Raw genomic sequence first — 25,841 nt, forward strand, 5'->3', positions numbered from 1 at the left:
GTTGGTCTAAAGAAGTCCCAGAAAGTTTTCAGTTTCAGCCTGAACATGGCAACCCGACCATGAAACATGGCAGTTTCAGCATCATGCTGTGGGGTGGTTTTGTTTAAATCTTGGATGAGGATGGTACATGGTATAAAGATTATGGCAAGCTAAACAACAAGCAATCCTGGACTAAACCCCTTTTAGAGGCTAAAAATCACTGATACTGGAGAGGCTGATGAAACGGTTTCATGTAAAGCACAATCGTGTGATAGAAAGGCCCAGTCAAAGTCCAGACCTAAATCCAATTTTTAAAATATTTTTTCTTCTCCTCACTTTAAAGTGAAGGACTCTTTTTGTTGGTTTATAATGGAAGACAGTAGTAAGACACATTGGCATTCGTGGTTGTAATGTGACACAATGTAAAAATATTCAAGAAATATTTTATTGGCTCTCTTTAATAATTGACCAGAACTGTTACAATTAAAATTCTGGTCTAAGAAAGATATGTTTAGGCACATGGACAAGTTCTGGTCTGCATTTCTGTAACGTACATCTAAAAAAAACTAGAATATTGTAAAAAGAAAATATTTTTGTAACTCATTTCAGAAGGTAAAACTAATTAATTTCATCGATTCAATACACAGAATGAAACATTTATTTTATTTCTTGTATATTTTATCACTGTGACTTATAAATAATGTGAAAACTACGGAAGAAGATTAGGGCCACCGGGAAAAAAAAAAAAGAATTCTGACTTTAAAGTGATAGTGGAATTCTGGCAAAGTCAGAATTCTGAGATTCTGTCTTTCTGACTTTAAAGTCAGAATTCTGACTCATAATCTAATTCTAATCTTTTTTTCTTTTTTTTTCCTTCGGTGGCCCTAATCCTCTTCCGTAGGAAACCCAAAATACACTATCACGGAAAATTAACACAGTATTTCAAAAATCTATTTTATTTTGTAAGATACCCGGCCGGAAGAGCTATTAATGACATCAAACAGGCCTAATTTGACGTCATATCCAGTGTGGCAGTTTCGCGCATTAACTCTAGAACCTACCGGCATTTTTTTCTGGTACTCTTTTACTTTATTTTAGTTGTTATACTGTATATGTCTATTATAATTGAACGGTTTGCTGGCGACAATGATGTTGTTCTTAATCCTACCGTTTTTAAAATCTAGAATACTTTTATATGCAGAAGGTACCGACAGCGTTAGCCTGCTAGCTAGCATATCACGCAAAAGTAACTTAATTCTGGTATTTCTTTTTCATTCCTGTCGGCTGACTATAAGTAGTTAATTCATCCTGATATGTTTACTCATAATCATGTTCGGAGCTAGTCTTTAACAGGAGATGAGTAAATAACCGCAACATAGACGTCATAAACTGTAGTCGATGAAAACAAGGTGTGCCCTGTTGTTACCATGGCTTTTGTTAGCTGCAGGTGTTTGAGATCAACTGGTTTTCGGAGTAGCTGACTTTGAAAGATGCAAACATTTTATAAATATATTTCTTGACCTGCGCCGAGGAATACTATTGTAGACGTTTGAACAAGGCCTTTAATATCTTTAATGCGCGCGGTATTTGTGTTAAATTGACAAGTTTGGTGCTTTTAATTAAATAAGCAGTCGATTTAAATTTAATTGTAAAATAAATGTTGCTCGTTGTTTCTGTTAGACCGAAGTACTCATGCTGAAATAATGCACATAAGAACTGTGTATATGGCTACACAACTGCTCTGCCAGGGCTTGGTTCCACATTTAAAACTGCACTTGTACAAAGTTTGACATTAAGTAAAAATAGAAATATTTTTTGTAACGTGTGTGTATAGTTTAACAGAGGAATATTAAAGATGACAAACAGCAGAAAATATCTTTGTTCAGCTCTGGATCCCAGAGCTATGGATCACATAGTGATCTGCAATCTCCTTTTTATCCATACCATGACTATATTTTTCACAACTGGAAATGTTTTAAGCATTGGACTCTCTTGTAAGAAATTGAGAAGTGGAGTGGCTTTCTTTCTTTCAACCAACCAGCTGATTGACAGTGTGCAGCAATGTGTTGGGGAGAGGTCAGTCCTCCTCCAGTTGCTTTCTTGCAAAATGTTGTATTCTGGAAACTGACCCGGGTTTTTAAGAAGTGCAACCTCATATCAAGTTGGGTTTTTGCAAAGTGTTTAAATCACACGATACTGCACGTTGTTGCCATGTCTCAGTTTCCACAACGTGTTCTTTCTTCCTCCTCAGATTCGGAGCTTTTGACACAGGCAGCCATGGCCATTCCCGTTGAAATCATAAGCAAGGTGATAGAGCAAACGGCTAAGGTGGTAGACGAGCAGGTGGAGGCGCAGCTCAGCAAGCTGAATGAAATGGACGACGACGATCTTGAGAGGCTGAAGGAAAGACGATTGGAGGCGCTTAAAAAAGCACAGAAGCAAAAGCAAGTAAGTGTGAGACTTTACCCACCTGGATAGGAAACTGGAGGTGCTTTAAAAACACTCGGAAACAGACACATGTGACTGGAAGTTTGTATAAACTCTGTGCATGAAAGGTGCAGGTGTTTCAAGTTTAGATGGCCAGTTCAATCAGATGATCAAAGCAAAAGATTAAACTAGATGAGGGATTCTGTTGTAAGTGAAGGAAAATAAGAATAAATGACAATTTTCTAATTAAAGTTCGATAGGAAACCCTAAAGAGATCTTTAAAAATACATACATTGGGAAGAGGAGCAGTTGTCTTCCTGAGAAAGTAATACCGGGACGTCATTGAAATATAAATATAAATAACAAACTTTTAATTTACTTGTTCTAAATTTTCTACTTTGAAGGAGTGGCTGTCCAAAGGCCATGGCGAGTACAGAGAAATCTCCAGCGAGAAAGACTTTTTTGGTGAAGTAAAGGAGAGCAAGAATGTTGTCTGCCACTTTTACAAAAATTCAACCTTCAGGTAACTACACAGCATGTTGCAAACATTTGGTTTTAACATTTCAGTTTAGTTTAATTCATGACCACTGTTTTTCTAATAGCTGTTGGAGAGAATCTCAGCTACGTTTAAAGACGTTAGTGTTAAGTCAAGCAATGTTATTGGCTATCTAAAATACAATTAGTTTCATAATTTGTAAATACAATAAATTATATCTGAGGCATTAATTCTTACTTTTTATGAAACTAAAAACTGCACTCATGATTTTTTTTTTTTTTTACTATTTTAGGATTAATGTTAATTAAAATTATCAATGTGGAAAATCCAACAGTTTATTCCACTCGGAAAAAGGAAAGATCAATTCCAACGTGAGTCACTGATAAACTAAAGAAATAAACTACAAATCTACAAAAAAAAAAAAAAATTGCTTTTATTCTCAGATGCAAAATCCATAGGCTTATTCTTGATGTCCAGGTGAGAACATTGTTACGTTTGCCATTTTGTGTTTTTCTTCTTGTAGATGTAAGATCGTGGACAAACACCTGGCTCTCTTGGCAAAGAAGCATGTTGAAACCAAGTTCATCAAACTAAATGTAGAAAAGGCCCCATTTTTGACAGAGAGGCTGCGCATCAAAGTTATTCCTACACTGGCTTTGCTTTTAGATGGGAAGACAAAGGATTATGTAGTGGGGTTCACAGATCTGGGCAACACAGATGAGTTTTCCACCGAGATGCTTGAATGGAGACTTGGATGCGCTGATGTGATTAACTACAGGTAAGACCTGCAGAACAATCACTCCTCCATCTGTGGGATTTCACAAAGGAAGAAGTACGCGTTCATTTTAATATCCGCCTTCCTTGTTTCGTTTTGGTAGCGGCAACCTGATGGAGCCACCGACAGGATCACAGAAGTCTGGCTCAAAGGTCACAAAAGTGGAGAAGAAAAGTATCAGAGGGCGAGGTTACGACTCCGACTCCGAGGACGACTGAAACGCTTTGATGTAGCTGGTTTCATCTCTCACCCTTATTTCCAGCAGACAGCCCTCTTTCATTGTTCTGTTTTCATCACATACTCATTTATTTTTTACAATTTACCTGATCTGTGATGTTCATCTTTTATTTAATGAAATGTTATGTTTTATGTTTAGATTAGTCAAGATCTTGTAAATGACTAACTTGGACGTACAGTAGTAATAATAATTTGGTCATCCTGAGCAAGGAATCACACATGATGTGATTCACCGTTTTAGTCTTCTAATGGCCAATACACGTTAAGCCTTCTTTTTGAATCAGACTTGTTGGTTTCATTGCATTTTTATCAAGTGTTGCGTTAGAACAGCAGAGCCTGTGATACATGTGGGTGCCAAGATCAAATGTATTCAGTTTTTCGCGTCAGAATACATTTATACATGACATGACCATGTAGCAAAGAGTTTCACTTGATAAATACTGATGTAATAAAAAGCAGTTAAAGAATTTCACTTTCCTCTTGTGATTCTTGTCTCCACTGTTTACAGACGGGGTCCCAATGATGTTAATTGACATCTGATTTATTTCGAGTGCTTTCAACAAATGCTGGCCTGAAAACACCCAAATCAAAATGTTTCTTTTGAGTGCCTGGGGGAAAAAATATTGATGCAAGTTAGAAGTTTTCTACATTTTTGACATGTTTCCACCACAGCACACTTTCATATGACAGCTGGCTGTCCTGTCGGCTGTAGTGATTCCTGAAGCCTTTGACACGTGTGTAAGGGCTTCACAACGTCCTGCAAAACTATTAATTTACCTTGGCTTGCTTTCCATTTCTTTTTATGCTACAACCACAATTGCTGCATACTTTACTGGGATTTTATATGATGGAACTATTTTTAGTTCCATCATATAACTAAAAATATGATAGTCATTTGTATTACTAACTATTTTTAGTAATACAAATGAACTGTGGCTTGCATATGTTTTTCAACCCTTCAAATGTCTGAGCGTTGTAGAACCATGTTTCTATGCAATTATAGCGGCAAGCATTTTGGGATACAAATCAGCTTTTCCTACAAAGTAAAGAAATTTAAACATTTTCCAAGTCGAGAAGAAAAACAGCCTAAATGTAAATCAGATTGTTGAGCAATTTTTACATTTTAAGATTTTCAGTGGAATTAAATCGGACAATTCCACCATGAATGTTTGAGCTGAACCGTTAGCTGTTTTTAGGGCCGCCGTCTTGCCGCCCCAGTCTCAAAACGTTAAAACACTGACAAGCTTCTATCATCACTGAACAAAAGCATCTTAATCTGCCACTGCCATGTGCCAACGCAGGTATGCAGTTTGTTCTATTTTGATGGTGGCAAAGTGCAATTGTGACTTCTTTATGGATTTATCTGAATAGTTAAAAGTATTTCAACAATAGCCTGATTATATCCATGGATCTAGGAAGGCTAAATTCCTAGGTCCAACAGTCAGGATGTTCTAGATTTCTTTTATGTTCTCTACCAGGCTGTGACTGAGCAGCTGTATTTACGGTGAAATAAGATATTTACACACAGCGTGACTCTCATAACTACCTTCCCCCCACATTACACTGAACACATTGGAGCCAACACAAAGGGCACATTTATACTCTGATCATTAAGTCAGATATCGGTTCCTTTCCTCCTATGCTAAGCTTTACCTGTATAGGTTCTTTATACTTTTAATTATTGAAACAAACTTTTCAATCATTTAGATACACCGGTAGTTTCAAACTGTGTCTTGGTTATTTGTTAAGCTAAGTTTGCTGAAGGATTCCCAACTAATCAGATCACTACAAAATATTTAATTAACCTCAAAAGACACCTTAGAAGAGAACAAGACTGGAATCTATTTTTTGTATTTCTTCGTATTTATTTATGAACAGCTTAAATTTGAACAAACATCACAGAGCCAAACTAAGACTCAATAGCCTTGTTGTTGACAGGTTGGAGAAGGCGACGTACAATCAGCTCTCCCTTGCTGTTGATGTATGTGTCGGCCATGTCCTCCTCAGAAGGGAGACCATGTGGAGTTTTCAGCGGCTGTATCCTTCATGCAACAGGAAACCGTAACAGGTGGGTCACAATCATACAGTTATATACCTTTTGAAGGTATATATTATTGAAAGCACTTTGCATTGTAGAGTGATCTTACCTTATAAGATGCTTGATAATTTTCAGCTGGTTATTAACTGAAGGTGTGTTTTTATGGATTACAGGTTTGTGGGCCTGACAGGAAGACAAACAGACAGCAAGATAAATACATTGTCTATGCATTACATACAGTCCCATTTGTATTTATGAAAGCTCAAGTGTTATGTTGACAAACACTTATTCAATTATTCTCCCAGCTACTACAAATAAATAGTTTATGGGCTTCTATTGACAGGTAGACATAAAGTTCAGCTTGCACAAGTGGATCAAGACCTGCTCATTTTAGATGATATTAATAGTACCGTTTGAAGTCCAAAGAATTTCACAATGTCCTTCTCCCAGTATGGCCTTCGCATCGCGCTTTTGACCCGGGTCACTATGTGCAGTTTGTGAGGTTGCTCTGGATCGCCTCCATACTTCTCGTGCTCTTTTGATCGCTCTTCAAAAATCTGTCAAACAGGAACAAACATTTAATTTCTCATCACAGAAAGGGCAAGCAAGCTGCAGGAGGTACCTTATTTTTACACGACTTCGTAGCATTGACAATGACATGTATCTTATTCTTTTTTTTTTTTTTTTTCATAAAATGCTGAAAATAAATATTTTTAAAAATCTATCAAAAGTGACAGTGTGGGAACATTGAGTATTTTTTCTTGATTCTCACCGAATCTGGGATTCTTGATTTGGAAAATTTGCTGCGTGCGGGCAGAAACCAAGAACAAGGTGATAAAACTGTGGCGTCTTTCAATACCTGCAACATCAGAAGAAATACAGACTGTATTGTAGCACTGTGAGCCAGGAGGGTGGTATATTTTCTGATGCAGAAAATTCTGTGAAACCTCGACAACATGAAAAGTTTCTGCTACATCAGATTAATCTTCCATATTCAATATCTATTCTCCAACTGCAACTGTGTTTTCTCCGAGACTCCACAATACAATACAAAATTATTTGATCATTTTTAAATGATCCTACATCTGAGAGTGCATGAATAATTGTCTCCCTGTATTCCTGGTCCTTTTATCTCTTCACTGTTATATTTCTTTGCAGATTTGGTCGCTTCCAGCTGAACAACAGCTAAGAAATGTCTCCAAGAAAATGTTTCCATATGACTGATAAATAATTATGACTAGTAGAAGTAATATTTTGTACGAGTCAAATAGCCCATCTTTGGGCTATATATATAAACTATTATGTTATGTAGTGGTATCAAACCCTAGTCCACGAATATGCCCTAAATATACTAAAACACTCACCTTACTTGTGAGAAAGTTCAGACTGCGGCAAATGCCTGACATATTGAACTTGTGAGGCACAAGCTGCTACTCAGACGCAAAACGCCAAGGTTACAGCGCTGCTAATGGCTAAATATAGAAAATGCTAACGGCAAGTCGCAATTAAATTGAGAGCCTAATGTCTAACAATATTCACTAAATTCACCACCAAATCCTCTGTTCGAGAAAAATAACATTATACTGCAAAACAACCTAAACACTTTTGTCCTGAGTTTTACTTGCACGAAGCTAACCGGAAACGTGACTGAGTTACATCTAAACTGTACCGGTTGGAAAACACTCCTTCCTTTATTTATTTATTTATTTTAAAATAAAAACTTTATCACTGGTCTAAAATGTACATTTAAAATATTAAGAATTGTGTCTAAATAAATAAACACTTTTTATAAGTATTTTCAAACTTAGTTTCATCTGCATATCATAAATTAACAAATGAGCCACCACCTTTTCCTGGGGACTTATTTTGCAGGAGCTCTTAGATAGCTTTCAACTTCTAGGCGAGTTCCACCAATTTTTAGGTTATTTTCTTTTACAAATGAAGCACGAACCAGCGATCACATAAAAATAAATATTAAAAGGTAAAAAACATAAAGGAAAATGACAGAGAACCACGTGTCCGGGATGGAGGCTTCGGCCGTGTCAGTTCTGAAACGAGCCGTGGAGCTGGACAACAGCGGCCGCTTCCAGGAGTCTCTGGTCTGCTACCAGGAGGGAATCCAGCTGCTCTTAGATGTGTTGAAAGGTATCCCATTGTTCCAGATGTAAACATTAAAAGTCACAACTCTCAGCTCACATGTTTCCTTCCGGTCTTAACAGCTTTGAAAGATGACTCAAAGAGAGGACACTACAGGGAAAAGATCAAGGGCTACATGGACAGAGCAGAGCAAATCAAATCTCATGTTAACCAGATGAAAGAAGGTACTGTCATCAAGGACTTCCAGAACTCTTCAACATATTTGCATTTCGTCCTTTTGCATGTATGGCGCGTTTTCCTAGGTTTTAATGTGGTAATTGCATTTGTGTGATAACATTTCCATGTTCAGAAGAAGGAATAAACAAGGTTCTGTGAGCTGTCCAAAGTTCTGGATATTGTTTTTGAACCTCTGCTTTGAACCTCTCTGTAACCCTTTTCCTGTGTTTTTATGCTGTTTGTTCTCTAATGTTCTCTAACAAACTTCTGACACTTTTCCAGAACTGTTGAATTTATGCTGAGATTTACTTTTGCACACAAATTATTCTTATTACTTAAAAAAATAAATCAAATTTATACATACTTTTTCTTTCACTTCACCATATTGCACCACTTTTTGTTTGCTTATCACATAAAATTCTCGAAAAATACCTTGATGTTTTTGATTGTGATGACACAAAACGTGGAAAAATTTAAATATTTTTTCTCGTCCTGACAGATGGGAAATATCACGAGCAGATAAAGATCTCGGAGGATGCCACAGGCTACAGCTATGAGGTTCTGTTTAAACCGTACATCAGCAGCGCTCTCTCTGAGATCTGGGTGGAGGACCCATACATACGTCATACCCACCAGGTGTGATCCCTGTTTTTTCTCTATTATTTATTATTGTGTGGTTTCTTTCTGCTGGATTCATTCATATTAGGCTTTTCTCAAAGATGGCAGCAGCTACTTGTGTCTGTATTCTGATAATTAGGGTTGCGCTGTGATTCAATTTGACTTTTTCTTGTATTTTGCCACAAAATTTAAAGGAAACAAGAGTTGGTGTATTGCCATGCATGCACATTTTGCATTTAAACACTATTTTTGCCCCCTTCTTTCTTTCCGTTTGCTGCCCGAACTGGATCCATATTCTTAGATTGAGAGTAAGCTAACAAAAGGATGAGGATGTTGTTTAAAAAAAAAAAGATACATAAAAGAGTAATGAAAATGTGGTTTTAAAAAAAAGTTAAATTCTTATTTCATAATATGAGATTTAGATTTTTACTCAGAAACGGGGTTCCAAAATTAAAGTTGATTTTTAAAAAAATTTTTATTTGTTTTCTTGCTTTGGTGTTCAATTTATTCTAATATTCTTTAAAAGATCTGTTGTTGAATAAAATTTTTTTTTGAAAATGTCTTTTCCTACACAGCTATGAATGCTTCCTTGAACGACTTTTATTGTTATCTTTAACTCATGTGAATCATTTTTAAGCTTTGAATTAAACTTCATACAGTTTAATAGTTTGAAGTCTCATCTCAGCACAAACGTGTTTAATTAATGCTAATTAAACCCGTCTGTCTCCTCTGCACCAGTTGTACAACTTCCTACGGTTCTGTGAGATGTTGCTAAAATCGTGCGGCAAGGTGAAAACGATCCACCTCCTCACATCCCAGGATGAAGTAGGTTACCTAAATAATGAGCTGACATTGTTCGACGAATGTCAAGCAGTGACAGATGTTAACGATTCTGATAATTTTTTTTTCCGTCCAGGGTGATAACACCCAGCAGAACAGCGCTCTGTCCGAGTTGAGGGACAGTCTGGGGGGTCATGGGGTCACTCTGGATGTTCAGTACTCCTCCACCATCCATGACAGGGAGATCAGGTGTGTCTTTTACCTATTGTTTATTGTTTGCTTTCAGTTTACAACTATGTGCAACAATGTTGTTTTTTTTTTTTCTTCTTGTGTTCAAAACAAGGAATTAATACTCTGGTAACTGTTTATAGGTTTGACAATGGTTGGATTATAAAAATTGGAAGAGGGTTGGATTACTTTAAGAAGCCTAAGGTGAGGCTGCAGCTTCATATTCTGAGTAATCATCTTTTTGTTCTGTTATCTGTGGATGTTAAGTTCTGGTTGTTGTGTCCAACAGGGCCGATTCTCTATCGGATATTGTGACTACGACCTCAGACTCTGCCACGAGACTTCTGTTGACATTTTCCACACCAAACACACAAAAACTCTATGATATTCATCCTGCTCAAAATAACATTTTCCTCTAACTTCAGAGGTTGACCTCAAAAACTAAACCGAAACACATCTGCAGCGATTTTAATTTTGCCTTAACATGCAGCTTCTCCCGCTGGGTTTTTCTTGCACTGGTGTGTCCTAGCCAAAGTTGACAGGACTATTAAAACTTTCTTTACTTTAAGAAGTTTTTTTGAACACCTGCCTCTCTTTTTACACCTGTACATTTCTTCTGTAACTATGGTCGTATTTATTTAAGGATGCTTTTATGAATCTTGTATGAATGTGTGATGGCATAAGCTGTTAAAATGCTTTAATACATTTTCTGAAAATAATTAAAATGTTCTTTTACTGATCTATAAATGCATCGCTGTTGTTTTTGTGGTTAAGCAAAAATGAACAAAAAGCTATCTTAAATTTATAAAGCCATGATAATAATAGATCCCATTTTTATCTGATATCCTTCATGTGAAGGATATCAGATAAAATTGGGATCTTTTAAAAATGTATTAATATTTAGTTGAAAAAATCCTGCAGAAATAAATCTTTTCAGTCAGAGAGACCTGGTCAGTATGGAGAAATAGACTGAAACAAATAAGAGATGTAAACATTCATTTGTAATAAAATAATCTTAATAAAAAATGTCTCTTTGCTGAATTTCAAGAGGTATTTGACCAGTTTACATATATTTGAGGGTTTTGTAGAATTATATTTTTGGTCCATGCAGGTTCACCTCTGAAACACATAACTTGTCTCTTTCCTTAATGGCACGAGGGTCGAACATTTGCATACGTTTTGAACAGATGAATGTGGCAGCTTCAGGTTTGTTGTCCAAGGATGAATCAGACTGATGGAGGACCACGGCTCTTTTCCCGATTTATTTAAAAGGTTTTTAGTTAAAATCTGAAAATGGCTCATTTACCAAAAAGGAAATGAATAAAGTCTTGTTTAAATAAGCTGTGAAGAGTGACTTATACATGCATAAAACCACAACACATATCTCCTTTAAAATGCACATAAAAAAAAAAACAGTTTCACAATTATTATGTTAGGAGCTAAATTTTAAAGTTTTGTTAAAAGATGTATTTTTATGCCTTTACATCTGATTCAACAAGTGTAGTATAAGTGGCTAAGCACTGGTTTCATTTTTGTTGATAGAATCTCAAGCTTATCTTAAGACACACTGACACCAGCTGTTCAACTGATTTTGACCATGTTGCATCAGCAGGCTGAGTGTTGCGTGCCACAAATGAAGCCAATTATGCTAAGAAATCACGTCTTTGTTTACAAGCTTGATTTATGTTCCATTATTGTCACGTTTGTTTGTTTAGTCTTTTTTCTGTCTGTTTGTTTGTTTTCAATCAAATGGGGTTAAACGGATGGTGGAATGAAAGGCTGGGATTACAGAAAATGTGGCGCTTATGCACTCATAAAAAACTGATAAAATTACTAATAACGTATCAAAACAACTAACAAGAAGATTTTACATGTTTGTTTACTGAATTCCTCTTAAAAAAACAGGTAATGGTGCTGTGATTCCGTCTGTATTACCAGTCAACACGTTGAATTAAAACATTTTTTTGTAAAAAAAAATAAATGAATAAATAAAACTCTGGTTAAGAGAAAATAAAAATCTAAATGTTCATGGGAAGCCCTTTGCTTAACTGAAGGGTGACTCTCATGGGTTCACACGGCTCTGTGATCGGATTATCTATCAGCCTTAATCTCGATATGCACAGTCCTCATCTGGGTTCAGAGATGAAGAAATTATAATCCATGAGGAAACCTCCTGAACAAGAGACAATCACATGCAGTAAATAAGGTCAGTTTCCCTCCGTTTCTCCACAGCAGGGAGGGAAAGAGTTCAGTTCCTGTTCTGATTATCTCATTGCAGCGTAAATAATGTAAATAATCTACAATCACATTATACACAGGTCACAAAACGCAGCCATGCATATTGGTCTTCATGTTTAAACCAGAGAGAAATCCATGATTGGACATATTCTTCCTGCTTCTCTACATTTATGTATTAGTTGAGAGGAATGTAGTCATTGTTTTAATCTGATAGATTTGAACCTAAACGTGACGGAGCTCAGTTCTGTGTAACTGGATATGAAATGGACCTGCTGTCTTGCAAAGAGTTTATGATGTTTTGTGAATTGACGCTGTAAATAAACACTTACTTCAAACAAACTTTTTATTTCAATATTTTTAGCATTTTTAAAGCCATTCTAAGCTATTTTATTTCACTCACATGAACCAGTGTCTATATAGTAGCTTCTGCCTTTTTTGTGTGTTATTCATACTTTGCTTCTTTTTAATACCATAAAAGCATGTGTCAAAAAGATTAATGCCTTTAAAAAGAGAAATTTTAGCCATAGAAATAACTAAGAAATAAGACAACTAAATTATTACTCACAATTTCAATTTGTCAATTTGTTTAGTTTTTTGGTTTTTTTTTTTGTCCCAGAGTGTGTTCTCCCTGTGTTCATCTGGGAGAGCGAATAACCTACTGTGGTCTATAAACAATCTCATGAGCCATGATTCCTGCGTGCATGCCCTCCTTCCAACTGGACTGGAGCTTTATTTTTTCCCTCTACTCTCATTTCTGGGCCTAAAAATCAGGTTAGCGTTTTATAAGGAGCTTAGCGCAGAGGGCCACAGTGTGCCACTAATGTAATAGAGTATCCCTCCCTCTCGCTCTCTCTCACACACATTCTCATCTGTCCTCTTTTCTCTTTGTGCATTTGCTTATCCTGTCATGCAGTGACCTTCTCCCTCTGTCGTCCATTCTTCTCCCAGCCTGTTTTTTCCACTTTTCTTCGCTCTCTTTGCCTCTGCTTCAGCAGATGTGGATGATGTCAGCCTGAGGGTTAAACATTAGGTCTGTCACACGGCTGAGAACGCCGACTGGAGACGAGGACAAACAGGAAAGAGGGAAGCCGCGCTGCTGGTTTGGTTGTTTGGTGAGTTTCAGACTGCATGGAGAGTGAGAGATTGTGTTTTTCCAGGTGAAATTCTTGGAAATGTTGTTTTTGAATGAAATACTCCGATGAAGCTCCGTCTGTGGATTACTGTGCTGCTGTGAAATCTTACCAGAATCTATCTGCATTGTCAATAATCCACCAGATTATCCTCTTTTTTTTCTCTCGATGTTGTTGTTCGGCTCTGTAAATATCACAACTGCATTTCATGTTGATTTAATTTTTAGCCTAAAAGCACAAGAAAATTTGTGTTTTAGCGTTACCTCCCCACCCTCAATTGTCACATAGTTATCATGTGCTTGTATCCTTTTAAGAAGGTGTGCTCTATTAGACAGCAAGGTGCAGTATGGACTTTGCATGTTTGCCTATAACCTGATCTATCTTGTGTTATCAGTCAGGTAAGCAAGATTACGCCCTGTTGACTCCTTGACGACTGAGGCACAACAGCATGAAACTGTTGGCATTTTGTGGCTGCAGCTCACAAAACGCCAGAGCGGAGTTACAATACAAAAATATACAAAACGCAGCAAGAAGACTGACCTCAGTCTTAAATCCTCCCAACCTGGAAGAGCTGGGACTATTTAGAATCTCCTCTAGAATGGCTTTAGTGTTCATAAAATTCAGTTTCACTCTTGCTAAAGTGTTATATCTCTTGTCACTTTATAGCCACAAACTTAAATGTATTTTTATTGGGATTTTATGCAACAGAGTAATACAAAAGAAAAAGCATTTTCAAAAGATTTATACAGTTCTAAAATCAAAAAAGTGTGCATTTGGTGGTTGTCACCCACCATTTATCTTGGTATCCCTAGAAACAATATAATGCAACAAATGGCCTTCAGAAGTCACCCAGTCAGTACACAGACTCCACCTGCGTGTAATACAAACCCAACATAAAAGCAAGCATTCAGTGAAGGCCTCAGAGGTTTGTTGGGGAACAATAGTGAACAAACAGCAACATGAAGACCAGCAGAACAGCCAGGGATGGTGCTATGGAGACATTTAAAGCAGGGTTAAGACAGAAAACAATGTCTCAGGGTTTAAACATGTCAGTGTTCGATCCATCGCCAAAAGGTTGCAAGTGTTTGGCACAACTGCAAACCTGCCAAGACACGGTTGCCCCTGTAAACTGATGGCTAAACAAACATGACATTCGTGGAAGACTGGCAAGAGGAAGTTAGTCTTGAGAGAAAGTCATAAAAAGTCCTTGTTTGGTCTAAAACACTGTCAACAAATTCATCTTGTTCATCAACCTGAATGCAGCATCCCCACAATAAGATGGTGGCAGCATCATGATGAGGGGTTGCTTTTCTTCACATGGGTCAGATGAGCTGTTAAGAAAACCTGAGGTAGAGGCTAATATTGACCCTAAACATACATCTACAATGCTGCTTTCCATCAATCAATAACATAAGATCTGAACAAAATACATTGAAGTTTGTTGTCATAAGAGGACAAAACGTAGAAGAGCAGAAGGTTTATGAATGTGTAGAAGTGTTTTTTTGTTTCACTACTGCCATGGAATAATCTTACTCAACACATTTCAGAGATTATTGGATTGTTGCAATAGTCACTATTGACCAAATCAAATTCTGAACAGGGGCTGCAAAATAAAAATTAAAGCCATTGCAGAAAATCATTTAAGAAGTGACCATATGAACGCGACTCGGTTGTTTCATTAGAATGTTGTAACAATGCCTATTCTGCTGCATAAACTTAATTGGTACCGTAATTATTATACTAATAAGACCACCTGGGTGATATAATAAATTAGCTCTTCTTAATAATGATTGCATTTTGCTGATCAGGATGCTGCCCACCGCTGCCTGCTTTTCAGTGAAGGTTATTTCTGCTCCTGATAATCAGCCCTGTAATAAACCTTTGAACCGTATGTCTGTAATTATGCTTGAGAACAAAGAGCACGCCACTGCTATGTTCATATCATTTTCAATATTCTCCACCATGGAAGAACAGCCCGCAAACATGGTATACGTGGAGTTTTTGTGGAGGCTTTTTGTAAATGTCTCCTTCTCATAATAACACATTTTTGTCCTTTTTCATATGTTTTCTTTTAAAGGATCGAACAGATGGAGTCGTTCTCAGGAGACAATGAGGAACAGAGCACAGAGGACGTCACAAGTAAGATTATCTCTTGCAGAAAATTGTTAAAATGGAAGTAAATTATTTTTTTTTAAAGATAACATCAAGAGATTTTGGAGATGTGATAGAATTTGTTCTGCCTTTGTGTGAATCAGCCTGAATCTGCCTCTTTCTTCGCCCTTGCAGAACGTAAAAGCTCCAAAATCAAGTCTCTGAAAAGCCGTTTCTTCAGGAGGGCTAAGAAGAAGGGTGTAGAGGCAGATGCCAACCTCAGCCAGTCAGCTAGTGATATAACCGCTGGAAAAGGACTTGGTTCAGACGAAGATTTAGCGTGAGTGTACAGCTGACAAAAAAACTTTGCAAATAGTACATCTAATTTCACCTCCGTATTCCCCTCAATCTTCTATTCTCTGTCATTGAAAGTTCTCAGGGTACAATGGGCTCCCGAGCGTTTTCCCACGAAAGCATCTTTCTGGATGATCAGGTCCTTTCAGACCCGGATCCAGTCAGGGTTTCATCTCAGGAGAATGTTCACAGCAAAATCAAATCTCTGCAGGTATGGCTTCGTGTTCTCTTTTTGAGGAATTTAAGGCAAGAGCAACACATTTAACAGCAGCATCTCCTGCTTTACTGCTGTAGATGAAGCTCCAGCTGCAGAAGATGCATTTTGGGCCACCGCCAATGGTTCTGCCAATCAAGAGTCCAGAGGAAACGGCTCAGCTGTCGGAGGACTTTACTTTCCAAGGCTCTAATGAAAACTCAGGAGAGGGAACCCTCACAGAGGTAATTCAGTATCTGATTTTTGCTTCACCAAGGTGTAGACTGAATAAATAAAAGCGTCAAATACAACAGTCCCAAAGGAAGATAGGAAGAAAAATCTGTTTCATACTAAATTTTATATTTATTTTACCAACACAACAGCACAATGTGTTTTATGGAGGGGGGTGGGGGAAATTGATTGGATAAAAAACAGCAATAAATTTTGTTTAAGTCACTGTTATGCATTGTTAAACCACATTTATAGTTCCTCTTCTGCACTATAAGCAGGTCTATAATCAAAATAAGAAAAATATGTCAGGATAAGATTTAATTCAGAACTTTCCCACATATTGTATGGAAGCGTAGAGCTGTCAACCAGGCTAAAGAGAAATAAAGCAATATTAAGTTGTAACATAAGAACCTTTATTGTTGTAACAATGTACTTGTCATGTTTGTACAAAATGCATATAATGTTAAAACAAAAAAAACGTTCAGATTCTTACCATCTAACATTCACATTGTATAACTATGATCATTTCTTGAGCAAATGTCAAAAAGATCATTTTTGAACAATTTGTTTTCTTGTCGAAACATAAAACCTTCTAGGTTCAGTTGCAACCTCTAGACACAGTCAAGATGCCACATTTCTCTCTTCTCAACCGTGTTTGGGTCCAGATACTCTGTAAATGTTTCACAGCACTCTGAGAGACAACATAACCCGTCTGAATGCGTTTCAGCTGGTGTGGTATGCATTAATGGAGTCGAGAAATGCTGTCACCTCAGTCAAAACAGACTCATTGTACCTCCTGTGCAGCTCCATGTGTTTTACGTTCCTTATCAGTGTACGGATAATTATCACAGCACTGTACACAATGTTGAACAGCAACGTAATCTCTTCATGGCTCAATCCAAGCATGAAATACAACTCAATCGCTAATCTATCCCATCATAATTTAATTATGTTGTAAGGTAAACATATATTATAGTCTAACAAGAAAATGCATTATTGTTTATTAAAACATAATACCAGCATAATTTAGATGTTTGTAGTATATATTTTACTACGAGATAATATTTATAATTGAAGAATGTAAAAGGTTTTTGTTATAATGTCATAAATATGAATATTGTAATAACGTGGCATATATTGTTCAGACAATTTTAGTATATTGTACAAACATATACTACTTAATTTCCCTTTGGGATCAATGAGGTAGTTTTGAATTTGAATGAGAAGTATTTTGCCAGAACAATGTAATATAGCTCCATTTTTGTTCTGGCTTGTTTTTTTGTTTTTTTTGGTAGTTGGTACTTCTGTGTTTTTGTTCCTTACTGTTACAAACCTCAGTGCATTTTACTGGGATTTTATGTGACAGCCTAACACAAAGTAGGTCACAATGTGAAGTGGAAGGAAAGTTGTTTTATGGTTCTAAGAATTTAAAATACACAGGATGAATTTGTTTTCTGCTCCATTTACTGTTGTGCCCTTAACAAAATCATCTGCCTTCAGAATTTTCCCAGTCAAGTAAATGGAGTTGAAAAGTGTGGTATTTAATCAAGCAACCACTGCATATGAACCTGAAAATAACATTCCCAATTCAAGACTTGGGAGTGGTAGCATCATGCTTAGGGATGCTTTTTGTTTTGTTTGTTTCAGCTGAGACAGGAAAGATAGTCAGAGTTGATTGGTAGATGAAGCTGAATGAATAAAAAGTCCTGGATGAAAACCAGGACTTGAAAACCAGCGTGTAGACGCTGTGACACTTATGAGACTGGGCTGGAGCGGAAGCCAGGGATGCATGACTATGGTCTATATCAAGTGAACTGCTTAGTCTGGGTCGAGACCTGAATCCAATAGAGAATCCAGGCCATCACTTGAAAATTACTGTACACAAATGTTTTTTCCTACAGTCTTAATGAGCTTGACAAAATTTGCTCTGAACAATGATGGGTCAATTAGTTATTCTTTTGATATGCAGTGCAAAGTCTGCAGCCGTAGTTGCAGGGAAATGTGGTTCTAAAAGTATTTCCTTGTGAGTTGAACACAAATGCACACCGTTCTGTTCACATAAATTGAAGTTTGAGGTTTGAATGTGAAAAATCTCAATTTATAGATACATACAGTACAGATGTACTGTATGTATCTATTTAAATGAATCTCATGTATCTCAACACACCTTCTAATTGAATTCAATTAGAGGGTGTGTCCAAACTTTTGGTCTGTACTGTATATTTTTTCAAATCATTGTAATCAATGATTTGTTTTGAATGCTGTAAAGCGTGACCTCTTGCCTTTTCTTTTCAGTCAACATCTCAGCCAACCTCTCCTCCAGTCTCACCAATCTCAAAATTGGCTCAAACAAGATCGCCGTCCCAAATGCCTTCCCATCACTTTCCTGTTTCTGGACCCAACTATTCATCACCAGCTGCAGCAGAGGATCCGGTAGACTTCAGCACGCCAGCCGAATTCACCGCCTCCCTAGATACATCTGCTTTACGCCACAGGATGTCCATCAAACCTAGAAACCAGAGAGCCAGTTCGAAGAGAAAACCACCTTCTGGGGTGAGAATCAACATCTATCCCCACAAAGACATCACTAAATATATACTTTACTGTTTTTCTTCTCATTTTAGATTGAATCTGGGTCTCCTTTACGGGACCTGAGAGTGCGTGACCGATTTGAGCATGTTCGAGAACAAGAAAAGGAGGCTGTTGCTCAAGAGGGAGAAACAATGGAGACAGACAAAGGACAGGCCAATCTTTCCCAGCTTTCTCCACTAACATTTGAAGAATTGTCTCCAGTTTCATCTGAGGTTGCGTCCAAATTAACCAATCAGGCCTTCCCAATTCTTCGAGTGAAGCCTTCAGGGCAATTGGATGCATGGCCCACTAAACGGCCACACTCATCCTACCTCGCTTCAGAAATCAAGGAGAAAAAGGAATCGGATTTGGAGAGCCAACTAACGTCTCAAAACAAGAGAAATACTTTTTTTGCCAGTATGACTGAAGTCTCCTCTGAGCAGCTCTCGCCATTCAGCTCATGGTTGACATCCAGGTCACCTCTTGGTCAGCAGCAGCAGCCTAAAAATGATGAGGACATCTCAACAAGAATAAAGAGACAATCATCAGGATCTGACTCCTTTCATTTGTCCGGAAACAGGGATGAAGAAAGACCCCGATCAGGCAGTTTCACAGGACTCCTGGAAAAATCTAAACCCAGGACTAAATCATTCGGGGTAGCTGAAGAGAAAATTGCAAAAGAAAGAGAAGAACAAAAGGGCTTAACAGGGTCCTTGGAAAAACCTGAAGCCAGGTCTAGATCGTTTGAGGGGATAGAAGAGAAAGTCACAAGAGAAGAGGAAAAAGTTAAAAGTTTAACAGGAGTCTTTGAAAAAACTGAAGCCAAGAAAAGCTTGGCTTTAGAGAAAATCACAAGAGAAAAGGAGGAAGTTAAACATTTCACTGGATCCCTAGAAAAACCTGAAGCCAGGTGTAGATCGTTTGAGGGGATAGAAGAGAAAGTCACAAGAGAAGAGGAAAAAGTTAAAAGTTTAACAGGAGTCTTTGAAAAACCTGAAGCCAAGACTAGAGAATTTGGGGGAACAGAAGAAAAAAAGACAAGACAAAGAGAGGAACTTAAAAATTTTACTGGAGTCCTTGAGAAACCTGAAGCCAAGACCAGACCATTTGGGGGAACAGAAGAGAAAATCACAAGAGAAAGGGAGGAAGTTAAAAGTTTACAGCCTAAAGGAAGCCCCTTTGCTGCAGACAGATCCAAAGGCTCATCTCTTCCATGGGAAAGAAATCTCAACTATAAAAAAACAGAACCAGTGACAGCAGACAAAAATTCACCCTTAAACACGTATGTCGTAGAGGCAGCGAGAGTGGACGGCACTTCGGAGACAGTGGATGAGGCAGTGGAAGCAAAGGAGCTTCCGGAGGATGAAACAAGGACACCGTTTGGTGTAAAGCTTCGCTCCACATCGCGCTCATTCAAGTTCCGCTCTGAAACAGCTTCTCAACCCCATTCAGCGACGCTGCTGTCCGATGACCAAGATGTCAACACAAAGAAAAGACAGAAAATGGTCGACTGTTCCAGTGAAATATCTGAAAAGACACTAGCAAACACAAGCAGCTCCTCCAGACCACCAGGTGAGTCTGCCACAACTGTTATTTTTATCACTTTAAGGGAACAATTGATTTTCTCAGACTCTCTGGTGTTCTTCGAAGTGGGAAAGAAAGGAAAGCATTCTATTGAAGCAAGGCAGATGTGCTTTGATCTTCATAAGTCAGGAAATGACTGCAAGAAAGCGAGTGGCCTGAACTCATCTATTGACCCATTTAGTAACTATAGCAAAAGACTGTGACAAAGGAATCATCATTGAGTCTCTCAGTAGGGCAATAACCCAAAGCATATTGCCAAATTAACAAAGAGATATCCAGTTTGCTCTATGACATCAGTCCTCCTAAATCCAAGTCATAAACCTATAAGGTAAACTGAGGAGAAGAGTTTTATTGAGGACCCAAAATGCTGCACAATGTTTGGACTGTCCAACGAGGAATGCCCACCAGTTATTTTAAGGCTTTTGATACATTTTCACCCTGTGATATAATAAGTTTCTAAAAAAATATATATATAAAACTGCACTGACAGAAAAAAATAAGAATAACATTTGCAGTTCGATAAGATAAAACACTATTTAGTGCAGATTACAGACCCTGCATGTATTGTAACATGTAGTGTGTTTTTACAACTTTTGCATAATTTTGGTACCCTAGTTAAACATTGCATGCTGTGCAGCTGTGTCTTCATAGCAAGGTCCCACATTGTAAATAATCAATCCAGAAAGATAAGATTTCTTGTAATCACACAGGAACTTTGAACTCACTTGGCTAAGATGTCTAACAGACTTGTGTCCCTCCTCAGATCCAGCTCCAGTCAGGCGCAATGCTTCACTTGAAGAAAATTCTCAAACCACTCCCGCAGAAGTCCAAACAACTTCCATACACCTACGGGAATCTGAAACTGGCCCCCAGGTGACTCAGCCTAGTCCACAAGCATCCTCATCCGATGTGTCCTGGATGAGTTTGGCCATGGAAAAGACCAGGAGTCTTCAACATCTTTTGACCAGCAGATTTCAAAGAGATTTTACTGGCACACAAACTGGAGCTCGGCCTAAAAGCCAAGAAGAGACAATCACTGGACCTCAGGTGCAGAATCAGACAGTAAAGCTTCAACAGAGCACACCACAGCAATCATCAGACAAAATGAAAGAAGAATCCGTTCAAAGCAGTGACCAAGAGCAAGCTGTCAAACCCTCGGCACCAGCATCGCAAAAGAAGATGACGCTGATAACTCAGTTTGAGTCATGCAACTCTAGAGACTCTCCAATCTCTAGACAAATGACCCAAGGCCAGACGCAGCCCAACAAAGCTCAATCAGACGCTCAGGCCATCACAAAAACAACCCACTCTCCATCACCCTCATCTCCTCTAATAGGCAACACGTCTCCATTTACATTTACACGAAAGAACGCTCCCCAGTTGCTTGCACAGCCTTACCAATCCTCTCCTCAGCAGCAAACCTGCGGGACCAGTCAAGGTCTCCAACCTGCCACTCAACTCAAACATGTACCTTCAGCTCTGGATTCAGAACCTGCAGTCACATCAGCTGCAGCTCCCACTCTTGACTTTGCCTTGGAAAGAAGAGAAAAAGAATCCAGTGTTCTGAAAGAAAGTCCATCCCTCGTAAGCAAGCGGGTACTTTGGACTGGATCAGCGGCCGACAGGGCTGCTTTCATGGAGAAACGGGCAGAATGGACAACGCCACCTTTGCTAAAGGAGGTTCGTGGCACTTTGGTACTGTATCCCTCTTGTGAAACTGTTAGTAAAGCTATTGTAACACAACTTGATACTTAAGTAAGATAGTTATACGGAATAAATTATTTAGATTCAAAAGTTATATTTGGTGCTGAATCAATATGTCATTTTATCCGAAGAGTAAAATAAGTCTTTGCTAATTTTGTGAAAAATAAACAAATAATTTTGTACCTTTCTCAGGTGGAACAGAAAAAATCTCAAGCACAAATGCAGACCTCAAGTGACACTGACACTCTGGCTTATCTTTTTCCTCTAAGCAAAGATACAATGGAAATTAGACAAGTGGCAAAATCAGCAGGTATGTTGGCACACATTTGTCATTGCAATACAGTACCACTTCAACATCCATGCACCCTGTCACAATGCATTCACACAGACTTTGCAATATACCAACACAAAGCAAAGAGGAATTAGTAAAATGATACATGGTTTTCAAATATGTTTACAAAAGGTTGATGTATGTTTGTATTTAGGCCCCCTGGTGTCAGAACGTTGTAACCACCTTTACCTGCAGTAAGAGCTGCAAGTCTTCTGGGAATGTCTACAACTAGTTCAGTGTCTATGAAGAGTGTCTATGAATATTAACATTTCAGTGTTGTCACAGATTTCAGGTTGGATTTAAGTTTAGACTTTGACTTGACCATTTAAGCACACGAATGAACCTTGATCTAAACCACTGGTTCCAGGACATTTTGTGCCACCTCACAAAATACTAGATTTTCCAGGTGCCACAGTACTGTCGTGGCATTTTAAAGAAGTCATTGGAGTTTTCTGTTTATTATTTTTCATATAAAAGCAAAAGCATTCGCACTTTGTGTTTTTAAGTAGAACTTCCTGGCTTGAAAGAAAAACCCCTTGAAGTAAGAATTTCAAGCAATGGACAGGTGGAGGTTTCTCACCAACCTCAACCTCAAACAACCAAAAGAGCTGCCATGTTTTAAAGCAGAGAAAAAAAATGCATTTACATTAGTTTGGATTGTTGATTGTTGGCACAGCAAAACGTGCTTAAATTGGGTTTGACGTTATTTTCTGACTCACATTTTAAATTCAGAACTAAGTGGAATGCAGCACTTCAAGATTCACTGTTATCTGCTTTCTTCGAACCACTTTCCACTGTCCTTCCCTTCACATATGTCTTAAAATTTTTCAATTTCAGTTTGTGGATTTAAAAGGAACATCACAAACAAATGTACATCCACCTACATGAATCACAAAACTTTTTTTCCACTGTGCTTGACGTAATTTGGCATAGAGCTGTTTGAAGCAAAGATCAATCTGCTTGAACGGCTTATGGTTTTATATTATTTGAACTTATAGACTCTAAATTAAAATGACAAAGTATCCCCACAGGATGATACGATCACCGCCATGTTTCACTGAAGGGAAGGCGCTCAAGAGTATGAGCAGTGGTACTTTAGTGCCAAACACAATGTTTGAATTTAGAGTAATAAAATTCGGTTTTGGTTCTGTCTGACCAGAAGTTCCCCACGTTTGCTGTGTCCCAAATATAACTTGAGGCATATTGCAAGTAGTTTTAAGTTTAAGTGTGCAAAATATAGAATGATTTGAGGCACTGTGAGTTTATAGATGCTGCTTCCCTAATATTGACAATGGTAAGCTAATCTGTGTTGTACTGTTTCCCTCATTCCCATTGTGTAGAATCCAGTCCATGCAGGGTTATAGAAAAGCCTCCTGAGGACAAATGGACCCAGAAAAATGTGGAGTTGCCCTCCTCCCTATCTTCTTTACGCACTCGTTCGTCAGCGCTGCATTCTGACAGCAGCCAGCCGTCCTGGATGGAGCTGGCCAAGAGGAAGTCAATGGCTTGGAGCGATAAGAGCACGGGCTAAGAGGGGAATCTGAGAGATTTACGGGTTCTGGAAACAAGAATAAGTACTGATTTGAATGCGAGAATAAAATGAAGGTTGAGTAAAGCTGCCTTGAAGGTGTTGATCAGATGTGGTGGAAAAATTTTACATTGTTTCTATGTAATCACAAAGTTTTATTGTTTTAGGAACAGAAAGAGAGACTCAATAAATTAATTTCATAATGATCCCACTTCATAAAAAGATGTTTATGAATCGTTATTAATGATATTAGGCGGTTTATTACTGTAAAATGTTTATGATAATCAAACAAACAAATTTAATTAGTTTCTCTTATTGAGCCTTTTATTTGCAAAGAGCTGAGCAAAAATAAACAAAAGTTATTGGTTTCTCTAATTTTAGGTCGAGAAATTTAACTAACAGCACCATCTAGAGGGAAGGATACAACAATCTACCAGAACGAGAACTTCATTTTCCTATCCTATTTATAGACCTTTATTTGAAGTAAGAAAACTAAACATAAATAAGAAAAAGTGAAGATGATTAAAATCTATTTCATTGCTTTATTTTGAAGCTCCAGGCATTCTGAGCAGATTCTCCCATGATGTCTTTCTTTGACATTTACATACAAAAAAGCTGATGAGAATCTTATTAATAAGATCCCAGCCTTACCATGGTCAGTAAAGATTTTACATGGTGTAAAACAATCTGTCTTTCTCATACTTTGCATCTCTGATGAACGATGGGGTTGTGATTGATTGACATTTTTATTATTCATTATTAATTATCCCTTTGCATAATACAGCAGCAGATTTTATAAACTGTATGAGGAAAAGGATGTCTAAAAAGTTTGGTTTTTTTAATGTATATTTTAAATTTGGTACTTTAAGTGCTTACCACAAACACGCCTCTTGTGCAGCATAAAAAACATTAAGAGTATATTAAATGACATTTTGATTTGTAATTTTACTTTATTTGCTTTGATTATGAATAATGTAAATCAGCAAAATCTTGCCCCTGGTCCAAGACAGCCATGTTCATGTTATTTCACCTCTGACATGTCAAAATGTGTGCTGTCAAATAAGGATTGCATGGCAGTTTACTAAATAACTTTCTATAATATACATTAATGTTCATAGAAAAGTGGTGAAACTTTTTATTTTCTTGTGTAGATACTTGCCTGTACCTAACCTAACATGGCGTTTTGCAGTTTTGGTCTCTGCAAGTAATAACTAAAAGATGGGTCATTGCCCAGCAGGAACAGAAAAAAACAAAAAACAAGACAGAATGAAACAGCTCATTAAAAAGATTAATGTCCTGCAGGACCTGCATAATTTACGGTAACATCGAGATATTTCTTGCAGAGCACTGAACTCTCCAGATGGAAGTGAGGGCCTATCTAACGAACAGGAAAACATTTCAATACTCCATATACTTCAAAATTATAATCTCTCACCCCCTTACAGTTCTTAAGGAAATAGCTGTGTGCACATGTAAACCTTTATTTATTAATTAATTTATTTTTTTTTTTACAAAAAGTGAATTAGAATTCATAAAATTAAAGAATAGATCAATTGGTAATTCTTGATCTATTTCTGTATATTTATGCAAAATTACAGAGTTGCATAATTTTTTTATTCAGCATATTTTACCTCCACAATTAAACAGTGCACCAGTAATTATGTATTTACTACATAACTACTAAGTCGTTTTCTGTCATTGAGCCCCTTTATGCATAACAGCAGAACTAGAATAGACTTATTTAAAAGCCATTTACCTACTTGTGTGGGGCTTGGTGCAAATAAGCTGCTTTATTGTTTTTGCTCCATTCACTGCCTCCTAATGGGCAGTTGGTGTAAGTTCACTAAAATATTATTAAAGAGAAATCTGGTTTTCACTCAGTATGCAATATTTTTTAAAACATCTAAACGCATACATGAACAAAAATTAAAGTGGGCATGTTTTAAAAAAGTAATTCTATTTTTTATATGTGCACCCAAAACATGATTAAAAATA

General features: G+C 37.5%; 4 protein-coding genes across 5 annotated transcripts; 3 read left to right on the forward strand and 1 right to left on the reverse strand.

Moving 5' to 3' along the window:
- The first annotated feature begins 949 nt into the window (after positions 1-949).
- Positions 950-4,386, forward strand: txndc9 (thioredoxin domain containing 9). Of its 2 annotated transcripts, none has more exons than XM_044130735.1 (5): positions 950-1,055; positions 2,231-2,427; positions 2,811-2,929; positions 3,426-3,680; positions 3,781-4,386. In XM_044130735.1, the coding sequence occupies exons 2-5, from the start codon at positions 2,257-2,259 to the stop codon at positions 3,893-3,895; spliced, it is 660 nt and encodes a 219-aa protein (XP_043986670.1). In that variant the 5' UTR covers positions 950-1,055; positions 2,231-2,256; the 3' UTR covers positions 3,896-4,386. The 2 variants fall into 2 exon arrangements, with proteins under 2 accessions (XP_043986670.1, XP_043986671.1); XM_044130736.1 differs by lacking the exon at positions 950-1,055 and adding an exon at positions 1,964-2,055.
- A 1,370-nt stretch (positions 4,387-5,756) lies between these two features.
- mrpl30 (mitochondrial ribosomal protein L30) lies at positions 5,757-7,601 on the reverse strand. Its single transcript, XM_044131902.1, has 5 exons — positions 7,317-7,601; positions 6,725-6,811; positions 6,363-6,509; positions 6,062-6,135; positions 5,757-5,956 (listed from the first exon to the last, which is right to left on the reverse strand). The coding sequence occupies exons 1-5, from the start codon at positions 7,356-7,358 to the stop codon at positions 5,824-5,826; spliced, it is 483 nt and encodes a 160-aa protein (XP_043987837.1). The 5' UTR covers positions 7,359-7,601; the 3' UTR covers positions 5,757-5,823.
- Positions 7,602-7,613: 12 nt separating this feature from the next.
- Positions 7,614-10,638, forward strand: mitd1 (MIT, microtubule interacting and transport, domain containing 1). Its single transcript, XM_044131900.1, has 7 exons — positions 7,614-8,097; positions 8,172-8,273; positions 8,765-8,901; positions 9,622-9,708; positions 9,800-9,912; positions 10,035-10,095; positions 10,181-10,638. Exons 1-7 carry the CDS (start codon positions 7,953-7,955, stop codon positions 10,274-10,276), a joined length of 741 nt encoding a protein of 246 aa, XP_043987835.1. The 5' UTR covers positions 7,614-7,952; the 3' UTR covers positions 10,277-10,638.
- Positions 10,639-15,229: 4,591 nt separating this feature from the next.
- cracdla (cracd like a) lies at positions 15,230-24,789 on the forward strand. Its single transcript, XM_044132496.1, has 10 exons — positions 15,230-15,245; positions 15,337-15,398; positions 15,546-15,690; positions 15,783-15,915; positions 15,999-16,142; positions 18,424-18,681; positions 18,753-20,271; positions 21,047-21,963; positions 22,180-22,297; positions 23,659-24,789. The coding sequence occupies exons 2-10, from the start codon at positions 15,347-15,349 to the stop codon at positions 23,847-23,849; spliced, it is 3,477 nt and encodes a 1,158-aa protein (XP_043988431.1). The 5' UTR covers positions 15,230-15,245; positions 15,337-15,346; the 3' UTR covers positions 23,850-24,789.
- The last annotated feature ends 1,052 nt before the right edge of the window (positions 24,790-25,841 follow it).

This window comes from Gambusia affinis, linkage group LG11 (assembly GCF_019740435.1).
Source record: "Gambusia affinis linkage group LG11, SWU_Gaff_1.0, whole genome shotgun sequence".
NCBI lineage: Eukaryota > Metazoa > Chordata > Actinopteri > Cyprinodontiformes > Poeciliidae > Gambusia > Gambusia affinis.